Genomic DNA, 13,847 nt, shown 5'->3' on the forward strand with positions numbered 1-13,847 from the left:
GCATTGAAAAAGCACAATGATGTTATATGCATATTCATTGTTTGTTAAAATCCCTGACTTTGGATATAAAGAGCAGGAAATACTGTGTTGAATGTGCTGTGATTTTTAAACAGAAAATGTTATCTTTGTTCAGCTGCACTTGAGGGTTTGTGCTCATCTTCTGTTATCTACCATTATCCAAATGGTACTGGGTCAAAACCTGCTGTGCACAGAGCTCATAGTATGGGTTTACCATCAGATGCTGGTCGGCGACATCGTCATGGTAAGTGAACCAGATTTTTCATTTTCAACTTTGTGAATCTATTTGTTTCTATTTATTTTGTTTATGATAGAATGTTAGCAAATTTATTATACATGAACTTTGAATAGTTCTGATCTGTTCTATTTCTTTGCAATTAGTCTTCATTTTTAAGACTGTATACAACTATTAATATTTGAGCAAACTACCAGTGACTTTTGAATGTAATTTTGATTCCATATTACACCATTAGGTAAATAGCAATACTTTGTGTAATCAAAACTTTATTTAAATATGTATATTTGTATGTAGCTTGGATCTATGGAAGAAAGCACATTGCTTAAAATGGGCACCACAGTAGCATAGAGGATAGTGTGAGGCTATTACAGCTTGCAATGTTGGAGTTTGGAGTGAAATCCTGGTGTTCTTTGTAATGAGTTTGTCTGTTCTCCCCATGTATGGGTTTTCTCCAGGTGCTGTGGTTTCCTGCCAGTCCAAAGGTGTACATGGTAGGTTAATTGGTCATTGTAAATTGTTCTGTGATTAGGTCAGCGTTTAATCAGGGTTGGCAGGGTTTCTTTGTAGCACAGCTTGAAGAGTCAATAGGTCCTTTTCTGCGCAATACTTGTATTAAAAAAAACACATTTTGAGAATATGTACAGTTGCAAGAAAAAAAAAATTATGAACCCTTTGCAGTTACCTGGTTTTCTAAATTAGTTACTCAAAGATGTGATCAGATCTTCATCAGTCACAGTCAAACAATCTGCCTAAATTCATAACACACCTAATAATACTTCTCACGTTTTTATTGAACATGTTGTTTAATTATTCACAGTCCAGCCTGGAAAAAGAATGTGAACCCTTGTATTTAATAATTGGTAGAACCTCCTTTAACAGTAGTAACCATCACCAAATGTTTCCTGTGGCTGCCAATCAAACTTGCATAATGGCGAGAAGGAATTTTAGATCATTCCTCCTTACAAAACTGTTTCAGTTCATCAGTGTTTCTGTGATACCTTGTATGAACAGCCCTCTTCAGGTCATACCACAGCATCTCAATTGGGTTGAGGTCTGGACTTGACCTTTCCAACACATGAATTTTCTTTTTAAACCATTCTGTTGATTTTTCTCTTGTTTCAGATCATTGTCTTGTTGCATCATCCAGCTTCTATTAAGTGTCAGGTGACGGAGAGCTACCCTGACATTCTCCTGTAAATGTCTCGATACAATTTTGAATTCATTATTCCCTCAATGACTGCAAGCTGTCCAGGCCCTGAGGCAGCAAAGCAGCCCTTAAACCATGATGTTCCTTCCACAGTGCTTCAAATTTGGTTGTAGTTTTGGTGGTGTGTGTAGTGCCCTTTTTCCTCCAAACATAGCAGTGTTCAACTTTTGTCTCACCTGTTCACAGAACATTGTCTCAGAAGTGTTCTGGAATATCCAGGTCGTCTTTTGTAAATTTGAGATGTGTAGCAATGATTTTATTTTTGAGAGCAGTGATTTCCTCTTTAGTGTCCTTCTATGAACACCATTTTTGTTCAGTGCTTTTCTTGTAGAGGACACATGAAAAGGGACTTTAGTGAGTTCTGGAGTTTTCTGCAGGTCTTTTGTGTTACCCTTGGGTTCTTTTTCACCTCCTTCAGTATTCATTGATTGGGATACTTCAAATAGCTTTTGTAGAAGGCATTACGCCAGAGGTTCTTGGATTTATTTGAACCTAGACTGTGATTGTTTAAATTGTGTACTCAGTATTGATGAAAAGCACCATTGGGTTTGTGTTATTAGTTCAGGCAGATTGTGTTTGTCCATTACTGTGACTTGGATGCAGATCGATCACATTTTATGGATAATTAATGCAGAAAACCAGGCAACTGCAAAGGGTTCACAAACTCTTTCTTACAACTTTATTTAGCAGGAAAACAATTTTACATTAATAGTTTATGAATTCCAAGCTTAAAGCAGAGAATGGAATTTCTAATTTTAAGAGAATTTAAAAAAATACAATAATAGAAGAGGTCGGGTAAACTTGTGAAACATCTGAGCTATTGTAAGATGTGCTCTTGTGCAAACTCTATTCTGAGTTAGATCAATGAAATGGAGGTGTTTAAATCGCTAAAAGCAGATCAGTCTCTTCCACAATAGTGTGCAGCTTCCAATCAAGTTTTCTACTTGTCAGCTATCAAATAACTGAAAAATGTACTGTTGGATACCATAATCCTTTATTATGTTTAGACAATATTTACAAATGTGGTAAAATAGCCATTTGGGTGAGAAACTGGAAGATTGGGGGTATCCATGGAAATGTAGTTCAAAGAGGGATCTCAACAGCATAAGGGAATATGAGCATTAAAAGTGATGAATTTTTAACCTTTTGCATTTGGGATGTTGCCATAAATAGGTTGTGCAATCATTTTTGTGTTGACGAGCTATCACAAAATGGTTTTCATTAAAAAGGATCCATAAAGTCAGTTGTACAGATAGATAAGTTGGTTGAGAAGGACATTTGAAGAAGGATCTCGACCTGGAATGTTGACTATTTATTTCCCTGTATGATGCTGACTGGTGAAACGAGTTCCTCCAGCTGCTTGTTTTTTATTTAACTCTTAAGCTTCAGCATGTGTAGTCTCTTCGAGTTACTTGCCTTCATAGCCAGAGCACATCTTATAAGACAATGATGTAATTTAACTGCAATGTAAAGCATTAATTAGGTTGCCAATAGAGTATCGTATGCATTTCTGGTCATCCATGCCATAGAAAAAGTGTGGAGGAGTTTGTCCAGAATGTTGTGTGGGGATAGAGTATTTGACTGTGGCAAGATGAGTTTGTTTTCTTTGGGGTTGAGGAGGTTAAAGTATACACAGCTGAGGGATGTAGCTACGGTAGATGGTCAGAAACTTTATCCCTTAATGGAGGGATGAGTTTCATGGAAGTGATAGGAGATTTTGAGGAACTTGAAGATTTTTTTTTCTACACCCAGAGAATGTTTGAAACTTGGAATACACTGCCTAAAGTTTGATGGAATCAGAGACTGTTGTAACATTCAGGTATTTAGATGAGCACTTGAAAACCCATGGCATAGAAAGCTTTGGGCTGAGTAATTGAAAATTATTATAGGTGACTACCTAATCTCTGGAATGGATATGGTAAGCTAAAGGACTGTGTCTTGTAATACAAGAGTGCTGAACATGAAGTTCAGCTATTATCAGATGTAGCATTGTTTTTACTTGCCGTAGTCCCTAAACTTAAAAAGAGCTGCTTTCTCTCTCGAACCATTGCTGTAAATATAAACAATGCTTGGGTTATACAGCTTCTCCAGACTCCTATGTCATTAATGCAAAGGAAATCAAATTTATTTCTTTTTCTATTTATTGTATCTGAAATACTGTACAGAAATACATGTGCCACTGCTTTTTCGTCTTTTGGACAATTGTTAGGTGTATTGAGTACTGTAAGTTGCATTTTCTCTCACCAGCCCCTTGTCCCACTCACTCTTCTACAGATGGTCTTCTACAGATGTGCTTCCGTTTTGAGTTGTCTTTTGATCACATTAAGAATGGCTCAAGATGATTGCAACCTTCTGCTGTAGAATTGTTTCTTGATCTGTTAAATTAAGCAGATTTGTTTGGAATTTGCACAAAAGTAGTTGGTCAATCTTATACATTAATCTATTCCTGTTAGATAACAGGAAATGGGTTGGATCTGTGCTGTAAAGATAGAATATTATTTTCCTGGTTTCCTGTTCAACCAATTGGTATAATATCTGTCAATACTAAATGAAAAATGAATCTGCCTCAGAAGTGCCTACTTGATACATTATTGTCTAATATTGATATTGTTGACAGAGGAAAATTGAGGTCAGATTACCTCCTATGGATTTGTTGAAGGAGAAACGTTTCATGAGAAGAAACGTTCAATAATGAACAGGATCCTGCTTTGTGGGGGTAACCAGCCTAAATTGCCAGTTAAAGCAATGAGATTGCTCAGCTTGAAATAGATTGAGCAACTTGTACAGTTTTCAGACATCAAATTGCAATGTTTATTTACTGCTATTAATATATCTTGAAGTGCTTCAATTTGTTTGTTGAAAGCAGATCTATGATTTTTGGATAGATTTAGATATTTCATTGCTGTTATGGTTATGTTAAATGTCTTTGTCGTCTTAATTATTTTGGCAAGTAAAGTGAAGAATGACATGTCTCAGTAACAGACTTGGGAATTGATAACTTTTTGGGCCTTATCCTTTGTAATTCATAATTTTTTGGTAACTGTAATTTGAATGGATTCTGCAGAGATTTTCTCAATTATTTGCATCCTCAGGTTTTTTTCCAACTGGGATCAGGATTTAATGATTTTTAATGTCAGCATTTGAATTTGAAAAAACAATTTCCTTCAATGGGGAAAGGAAGCCTGTCTGCCTGCTGGTGTAGTTAATTTTTCCATCAATATGATGTGCTTCACCCAGATCTGCCTGCTATTTTATTTCTTTATAACACTTTTTCCACTTTTACAGTTTGCTCGGCGTTCAGTTATTGCCGTTTATGTGCAGGTACAATTTGTAAATTTTAATGCTTTTGGCCCTTTTCCCCCTGCGTGACCTCCTCCCTCATTTTTTTTTAAATTCCTCTTTAGCATCTAGCTCGGGCTTGCTGCCTTTGGTACTTGCTGCCTTTGGCTGCTTGTCTTGGTCGCTGCTTGTCTGTTGCCTTGCTGTTCAACAGCAAGGCAGGCACCTGTTGCCTGCATTCTTTCCTCCTCTTTCCCGCCCTCCCATGATCTTTTCCAGTGAAATTATTTGAAGTATTTTGGCAAGATGCATTATTATTTTGCTTCAAAGTGGAGGAATAAAATGACTTGAAGATTACTTTATCTGTCATTTTAATTGTGAGATGGCCTTTTCTGAACATTTTTGCTCATTGTCAGAAGCCACTATTTTTTTTAGCAAAGTCACTGTGGAAACATTATCCTACTTGCCCCATCTGCAGGAACTGCAGATCAAAATGTAACATTGACTGAATATTTGTAAGTATGTATTTTGGGTAATAATTGTTTTACTTATCCATCCCTCATGCATTTAAAAGTCGGAGCTGAGTGAAATTTTCCTTGCAGTGAGCCAATGACCTGATATTTTAAAAAGAAAATATTCTACTTATAATGTACTACAACAGGCATGTTTACACTCTTTCAGTGACAGAAGTTAGCAAGTAATGTAGTTTAAACAGTAGACCTTCCTTCACTAGGAAATGATTTGGGATTTTTCAAATCATTTTACATGCACTGTCCAGGAAATTTCCATTCAGCCGTGATCTCAGTGCAAACTTCTGTGCGGTATTTACATAATTAATGCATTGGTGCTCAGTTAATATATGAAACAAAATGCAATTCTGCTTTCCAGAAAGAAGTTTTTTTTTATTTAAAAAAAAACTTGCATAGTGTTGGAATGAGGCAATGAAGCACTGAGGAGTTAAAATTTGCCTTGAGTATTCTAAGTAGGGTAACAAATGCAGGAAGCTAGGTAGTTCTAAGTCATTACCTTTTGGTGCATTGAGCAGATGAAATGACTGTTTTCATATACAAGTGTGCAAAGGGAGTGAAAGAGAATTGTTTGTTCACTTCTAGGGGCACAGGAAGTTCTCATTGATCCAGGTACCGTATGTCTTTGCTTTATTACCTTTAAGTACTGTGTATTTTAAAAATTCTTGGTCTGCTTTTGTTTTTCTGCTAATGGTGAGAAACTTGCTTCTGAATGCTTTGCTGAACTTTTATCTCAGTCTCTATGCAGAAACAACACAATCAGAAAAAATATTACTATTTGAAAGCAATACTTTGTGCATGATATGTTGTGCTAATATGTTTGGACAATCTCAGAATTGGGGAATAATTAACTATGTATCATGATTAGTTCAAGAGAAAACAACATGCATACTTACAGACCTACCAGAAGCGAATATATCAGATTTTCTGTTGACTGCGTTTGAGGCTTTTTGGAAAATTTTGCAGAAAATCAAAATTCATAAGATGTACTGAGTACAAATATGGATACTGGTTTTGATCATCTGTTCAAGAAAGAAAGAGAAGTCTGAAGCTTATTACAAGAGGCGCTGTGTTTAGATTTTAACATGATAGTGGAAACAATTTTTGCTGCAAAATTACTTCGGAATTGGGGTAGTTAAAGCATTTTCATAAGAGTTACCTAATCAGATAACAGTGAGCATGTGGCATCTGGAAACCTTGTTTTGTTCCTGGTTTCTTTCATGACTGCCTTCATTTGGGGGTGAAAATATTTAGCTCTTAGGGATGGACATTCCCTTTTTGATCAATCTATTTTCATTGTGCAAATGTAGATATTAGAGTGACCAGTGCTTCAGGTGATAATTACTATAAGAAGAATCTTTGGTTCAAATGATATGTGAAAGGAATAACATATGATTACAATGTATTAAACATATATATGTGTCATGACATAAAAGGGCAAATGCTTCTCACACTCAATTTCAGAGTGAGTATTTATGACAGGGTAGGAGATGGGAACTTGTGGGGATCAGGATTCACATTTATTTATCATGTAAATATCAAAGCATAGTGAAATGTCATTCGCATGAACTATCAACAGACCCAAGAGTGTGCTGGAGGCAGCCTGCAGGTGTTGCCACACATTCTGGTGCAAATATTGCTTTGCAGAACTATGTAGAACAGGACAAAAACAAACATGCCAAACAAAGCAGCAGCAGAACAAGCCCTGTTCTTCCCTCCCACCTATCCACCACATAAACATAGGTCTGCAATCCCAGGGCAAACTGTCCTTGGCTTCCAGCCTCTGGTGAGCTGACTTGGTCTTGCATTGACTTCCCCAGAGGGCTAACATATTCACAGATTTAGTGGCTCTGGCCATCAGGCCTTGATTTCACGACTTCTGATCCACCCTTGGACCTCACTCCTTGGCATTGAACCCAAGACTTGCTGATTATTGAACATGAAGCCTCAAACTTGGTACTCGCTGAATTGCATACCAGAGGATGATCTAAGCTTGTTCCTCTTGGTTGCATGGAACTAAGACTTCAGAGCCTGTTGACAACTCTCTAACCCTGGTGGGAGGGCTACCAGTCCTTGTCTGTCCTGGTCAGTTGGCCTTGCGTTGTACAAGGCTGATCCTTGTCCCACATCTGCTTCACTCGCCTTTGAAGGTAGAGCAGAGGCATGGACACCTACCCCTGCCTTTCTATTCCTAAAGCATAGCCTGACCCCCCCCCCCCCCAACTCCTTTGTGGTCCCCAACCATCTCTATGAACTTAAAAATAACTTTAAAAAAAAAGCAAGTAAATCTGTGCTGTACTTTGACAAAGACTGCAGCTCAGCATCATCTTGAACTAGCTTGAACTAGGATGACCAAGGTTCCAGAACTAAATTAATGCAGGATTGAAGGAAATGTTACAAAGCAAATAAAGGAATTAATAACTGATAGTTAGGTATGTCCCAGACTTGAACAGATAGGTTTAAGACTAGGACAAGGTGATTGACAGATATTGGCACATGTACTGTAGAACAAAATGGGATTCCTCGTTATGTTGGGAAACCTGCATTTTCAATCTTGGATTAAACATTTATGTGTAGGATCAGTATTACCATTCGTTGAGTTGAATGGGTGTTTCCTACCCAGAAAATTAGGGAAGGGTATGGTAGGTAGCAGTAACTAGGCAGACAAGTTGTTTGTTTAATGATTTCTTTATCTCTGATTTTATTCTTACTTTAAATTTTAGTGACTTTAATAATTGTTATGTCCTTGAATATCAGGCAACACACAAAATACTGGAGGAACTCAGCAGGTCAGGCAGTACCTATGCAAATGTATAATCAGTGGACGTTTCCAGCCATATGCCATCAGAACTGGAAAGGATGGGGGAAGATGTCAGAATAAAAAGAGAGGTGAAGGGAAGGAGGACTAGCTCAAAGGTGAATAGGTGAAATCAGGTGCTGGAGAAAAGGGCTGGAAGAGAAGTGATATAATAGGAGAGGAGAGTGGACCATGGAAGAAGGAGAGAGGCACCAGGAGGTGGTGACAGGTAGACGAGGAGAAGAGGGTAAGAGACCAGACTGGGGAATAAAAAGAAAGGGTGAGGTGAAAAAGAAATTGAAATCTCAAGTTCATGCCATCAGGTTGGAGGCTATTTGGATGGAATATGAGGTATTACTCCTCCACCCTGAGTGGCATCTGTGGCAAAAGAGGAGGCTGAATTTGCTGGAATGGGGATGGGAATGGTTGGCCAGTGGGAAATTCTGCTTTTGGCAGATAGAGCAGAGGTGCTTGACAAAGCAGTTCCCTAATTTATGTTGGGCATCAGCACACATCAGGAGCATTGGTTACAATAAATAACCCCAACAGATTCACAGGTGAAATGTTGCCTCACTTGGAGGTACAATTTGTGGCCCTAAATGGAGGTAAGTTAGGTGAATGGGCATGTGTAGCATTTCTGTCACTTGCATGGATTTCTGCTAGGAGTGAGGTTCGAGGGGAGGGGTGAATGGACAAGGGAATCACGGGGTGATTCCTGCAGAAGGTGGACAGTGGGGTGGGGGTGAAAGATAAATATATGTTTGGTATTAGGATCCCTTGACGATGGCAGAAGCAGCCTCCTCAAAAGCTGGTCAAACAGTTCTTGTGGCTAGAACCTCAAGCATGATTAAAGCCCTTGAAGCTGCTGAGGCCACATTACTAGTTTTTGAATGCTTGGGAATAGTGGGTCATTTTGCTTCACACTCTGCATGAGTGCTAGCACAGTTTTGATAGTTAGTGTTCATTGAGGGGTTGTGGATCTGAAATAAATTGGAAATAGGGGGAAGCAAGAGAATTATGACATTGAAGCCTTTCTTTGAACAGAGTTCTATTGAGTTATGTTGCAAGAAGTAGCATTTTGAATGTGTTTAAATTGATGGATGGAACCTGTGAGGCCAAATTAGAATAATTCTTCTAGTGTGCCTATTCAGATATCTTTTTAAACATGTAAAAGGATCTAGTGCCTTTCAGGGATCATCAGAAGATGACAGTTTGCCATTGAAACGTCGATTATAACTGATACCTGTACCTGGCTTGAACCCGAGAAGAGTTTATTTGACCTTTTAAACATTGCTATCACCTCTACTCTCCCCACTCTTCTTCCTCTTTCCCATCCTGGGAATTCATCTCTTCTGGAGTCTTGTGTAATTAAAGTCTCCTTTTAATATTTGAACTTATTTCATAACTCTAGTGATCTAGTAATTAACTTTAAAGATATTCTTCCCTAATTGTCCATGTGAAAGTTTATGTAGTTGATTTCCTTTTTTGTATTAAAAATGTTTGTCTTGTAAAACTTCTGGTAGGCATAATTGCATAGGTTTTTTTCATATTTGGAACATTTCTACTAGTTTGTATTCTGTGATCCATTTCTCAGTATTAAATAACTAGTGTCTGGTGAAGTTTGTTTTTTAACTATTGTATAAAGGATGCTATTGGTTTGGTAGACTGAAGTTATATCATGTTGGGAGTTGTTGAATAACCTTAAGTTTTGAGGGGAAAAAGCAAAATTCCATTTTTCATGATTTTTGTACATCCAAGGTGAATGTAGTGTTAACAGATAGCTCTGACTTTCTCATCACATTGTTAAAGATATAGCTTACAAAGTGCATAAATAAGGAACTGGTATAGTTTCAGACCAAAGAATAGTGGGCATACATTTTTGACTCTTGGATTATTGGATGTGGGCCAGAAAGCTGCAGCTGGGATCGAAATAGAAATAGATGCCTCAGAGTTTTAAAACAGCCCTTTATTTTCAGCAGTAGTAATTTTGTATGAAGGCTTTGGAGAACAGTTCAGTTCAAAACTTCTCATGTTCCAAGCAGCAGATATTACGTTTATTAGATGCATTCAACTAGATTTCATTGGAGACAAGTTTGACCTCTGCTGAGCCACTCCTTTGCTAAAATCTCCAGAATCAATTAACTGAAGGGTCAACTGTCTGTGTGAAGTCTGTTGTAAAATTCAGATGTATTATACATAGGCATTTTATATTTTTTATATTGTTATGTGACCGCTTCCTAATCTTAGTGAAAAGAATGTAAAGAGAATTTGCAAATCTGGAAAAATATTTTTAGCTCAAGAATAATTTCCTTTAAATTTATCACCTTCAAACTTGATCTACTTATTAAGATGAATAAGGGCTGGGGTGTCATTCAGTTATATAGAATGAAAGTAATTTCAGAGATTTTTTTTATTGTTCAGGTGCAAGAATATCCCAAAGGAATCTACGAAAAGAATTCTTAGGGTAAATGTGCATTGCTTGTTGGAGGTTGCAGCAGGCTGAAAACAATGTTTCTTGAAAAGTAAATGGGAAGCTTTACAAGCATTGCAGAAGAAAGGAAGTTGTATGAATTTTGAAAGACAATGGTTTGGCCATGAGCATTGTCTAGCCATAGTTGTGGCACCATACTTTGGGGGGGGGGGGCGGGAATGTAAAAGGCAGAGAAACAGTAAAAAATGGGTTTCTCTTGAAAAAGGAGGTTGTGATAGTTTACAAAAGTATTTAAAATTGTGATGGATGTAAGAGACAGAAACAGGATCAAAAAGTAGCGATTGTGGATTATAGGCAATTGGTAATGGAACCAAAAAAATACATAGGAGAGGAAAGTTGTGAATGGAAATTGAGTAAGATTTGGAATGTATTGCCAGTGGGTGTAGATGTGAAGGCGGACTCAGCCAAAGAGAAATGAACAAAGAACAATAGAGAATATGGGAGTGAGTGGGACCAATTGGATTGTTCCTTCATGGAGTTGACTGGAAGGAGGTCAGTTAGCCGATTGTGCTATATATTGTGTGTCTGTGAACACTTCATAGATTATAATTTCATATGTGTAAGTAATGTCTTTTCTGGTTCTTCTACAAAATCCGAAAGTAGTTTTTAGTGTTTACCTGTCCTATGGTCCATGATGAAATTCTTAGAATTTTTCCACAGTTTCCATTAAAGGCACTGATTTGTGTGATTGCTTTTGACAAAACATTTTTAAGATTCTGAAATCCTACTGGTGCTCTCCAGTAGCGTAGCGATTAGCATGATGCTATTTCAGCTCAGGACATTGGTGTCTTAAGGATTCTCTATATGTCCTCCCTGTGAAATGTGTGCGTTTTTCCCAAGCACTCTGAATTCCTCCCACAATCTAAAGACATTACTGGCTAGGTTAATTGGTCACTTGAACATGGATTCCATATCATAGTATTGCTAGTGGATGAAAGCTTTTTGTAGTTTTTGTATGTTGGTTTAAACTGGTCCACTAACTCAACATATGGGGATTTTTTAAGTTCAGCAACCTGAATGAAAAATTGTAAAATGTACATCTTAGCAGTTAGTATTCGCTGTGGATTTCAGGGGAACAAAGCGCAGAGTAAAGGTGTTGTTGGTTGTCATTGGCCATTTCTTTCAAAGCTTAAAAAGGAGTCTTGTTGTAAACAATCAGAAACATTAAATTTCTACACGAGATTTATTGTTTCGGAATTGATATCCGTTCCTACTGGTAGTACTTTCTGCTTTACAGCTTTATTAAACTGCATTTAATTGATTTTAATGTGCAATATACTGATATAACAACAGTACTGTCAGTTGGGGATGAAATATTGAAGCTTGCAAATTGTTTTCTGTTTATTCAATGTGTAGTACATACAGTATCTCTCAAATGATTTACTTGTAGCTATGAAGTACTGAGCAGAATTATCAGGTTGTAGACAAAGAATCAGAATGGCATAATTATTCCAGGAACAGCCCTGGAATATGCATCTAGGCCCTAGATGCATACTATGTAACTCAAGGATATTTGATTCTAGCCACCCAGTTATTGGAGGTTTTATTTATTTTGAGACCATCTTTCATGATTGGACCGAGAGTCTGATGGTGTGAATCTCAGCTTGATATCTTGCATACAATGTGACTTATTCTACCCAAGTTTTTGAGGTTCATGTTCTGAGTAGACATGTGATCCTGGTGCATTGTTACAAAGGCATGCAAACTGCATGCTTTATCATTCTCCCCTCTCTCTGCTCTTGTGGGCTTTGTGGATAACTTGAGCTTAAAATACCATTTCTTTCACAACAGTATTGTGATGCTGAATAAGATCTTTGTAGCTTGTGCATATGCCAGGCTCTGAGTGTATGTTTGCAGGATCTATTCACATAAAGCAAATGGGGAACTGATAACATACCTGGTTGGATTCTGAGGGACTGTGCAACCCAGTTAAGAGAAGTTTGAACAGACATCTTCAACGCCTTTCTGGAACAGCCCATTTTCCTTGTAGGCTTCAATGTAGCAACCATCATCGCGGTGACCAAGAGGGCAGCAGTAACCTGCCTTCACAACAAACATACACTGACACAGACCTCAACAATAATGAAGTGCTTTATGTGGCTGGTTGTGGATCACAGTAAATCCCATTTTCTTGCTACATTGGACCTTTTCCAGTTTGCTTCTTGTTGAAGTCGGTCCACTGATACTTGGCCTGTGCCCTCCACTCTGCCCACATGGAAAAAGGTAACTCGTGCGTCAGTATGCTGTTTATTGACTTCAGCTCAACTGTCCTTGTTTGGTCTCACCACCCCATAACTAGATCCTGGACTTCTTGACAGAAAAGCCTAGGTCAGTCTGTGTTGGCAGAAACATCTCTAATTCCATCATGCTGAGCACTGGCGCACCATGAGGCTGGGTGCTCAGCTTTTGCTGTTTACACTGCTGAGGCATGATTGCATTTCACGCTGTAGTTCAAACCAAATCATGAAGTTCATTGATAACATAACAGCACTTGTCCTTATCAACAATGATCAGATGGCCTACAGAGAGGAGATAGAGCAGCTGGAAGAATGGTGCGAGCACAACAACTCGAATGACAAGACTGAAGAGATTATTGTGGACTTTAGGAAGATGCAGACTGACTACTTCTCTCTGCAGATAAACAACGTTTCTGTGAAAAGAGCTGGGAGCACCAAGATTCAGGAAGTGCACATAACAGTTGATCTCACCTGATCCCTCACACCATCTTTTTAGCAAAGAAAGCAGAGCAGCTCCTCCACTTCCGGAGGAGATTGAGGTGAGCAAGGCTCCCCCCGCAACACCACTGTAACCAGGTTTTACAGGAGCACCATGGCATGTGTCCTGAGCAGTTGCATTATCATCTGGTGCAGGAATTTAAAGGCATCAGACTGCAAGACCCTACAACGGATCGAGAGGGCTGCTGAGGGGATTGTTGGGATCTTTCTCACTCATCCGAGATATTTATCAGCAGTGCTATTTAAGCAGGACCCTTAGCATTGTCAAGAAACCCTCCCATCTGTCTAGCAATCTCTTTGATCCCTTCCATCATTGGACAGGAGGTACTGTAGCATTCGGACAAGGACTGTTAGAATGGGAAATGGTTTCTTCCCTCACGCGGTGAAGCTACTGAACTGTCTACCACCACACATAAAGCACCAATAGAGTTATACTGTCTACTTTTTAACTTGCATTGTAAAAATGCCTTACTATCCGTTAATTTATTTTTAACGATATTACTTCATGAAGCCTCTATTGGGCACTTTTGTCCGAGGAACGTTGCTTTGTTTGAT

At 38.3% G+C, this 13,847-nt stretch overlaps 1 protein-coding gene across 8 annotated transcripts in view; it reads left to right on the forward strand.

Moving 5' to 3' along the window:
• trappc9 (trafficking protein particle complex subunit 9) overlaps positions 1–13,847 on the forward strand; it is a 551,561-nt gene that overhangs the window by 42,570 nt on the left and 495,144 nt on the right. For 6 of the 8 annotated variants that reach the window (XM_059979921.1, XM_059979908.1, XM_059979899.1 and 3 more), the window contains exons 4-5: positions 134–262; positions 5,855–5,881. The exons of 1 other annotated variant lie outside the window; for it this stretch is intronic. In XM_059979921.1, coding sequence (XP_059835904.1) covers positions 134–262; positions 5,855–5,881 — 156 coding nt within the window. The remainder of the gene's footprint in view (positions 1–133; positions 263–5,854; positions 5,882–13,847) is intronic. One more of the 8 variants, XM_059979949.1, reaches the window with a different exon arrangement.

The sequence above is a fragment of the Hypanus sabinus genome, chromosome 1 (assembly GCF_030144855.1).
Source record: "Hypanus sabinus isolate sHypSab1 chromosome 1, sHypSab1.hap1, whole genome shotgun sequence".
NCBI classification, from domain to species: domain Eukaryota; kingdom Metazoa; phylum Chordata; class Chondrichthyes; order Myliobatiformes; family Dasyatidae; genus Hypanus; species Hypanus sabinus.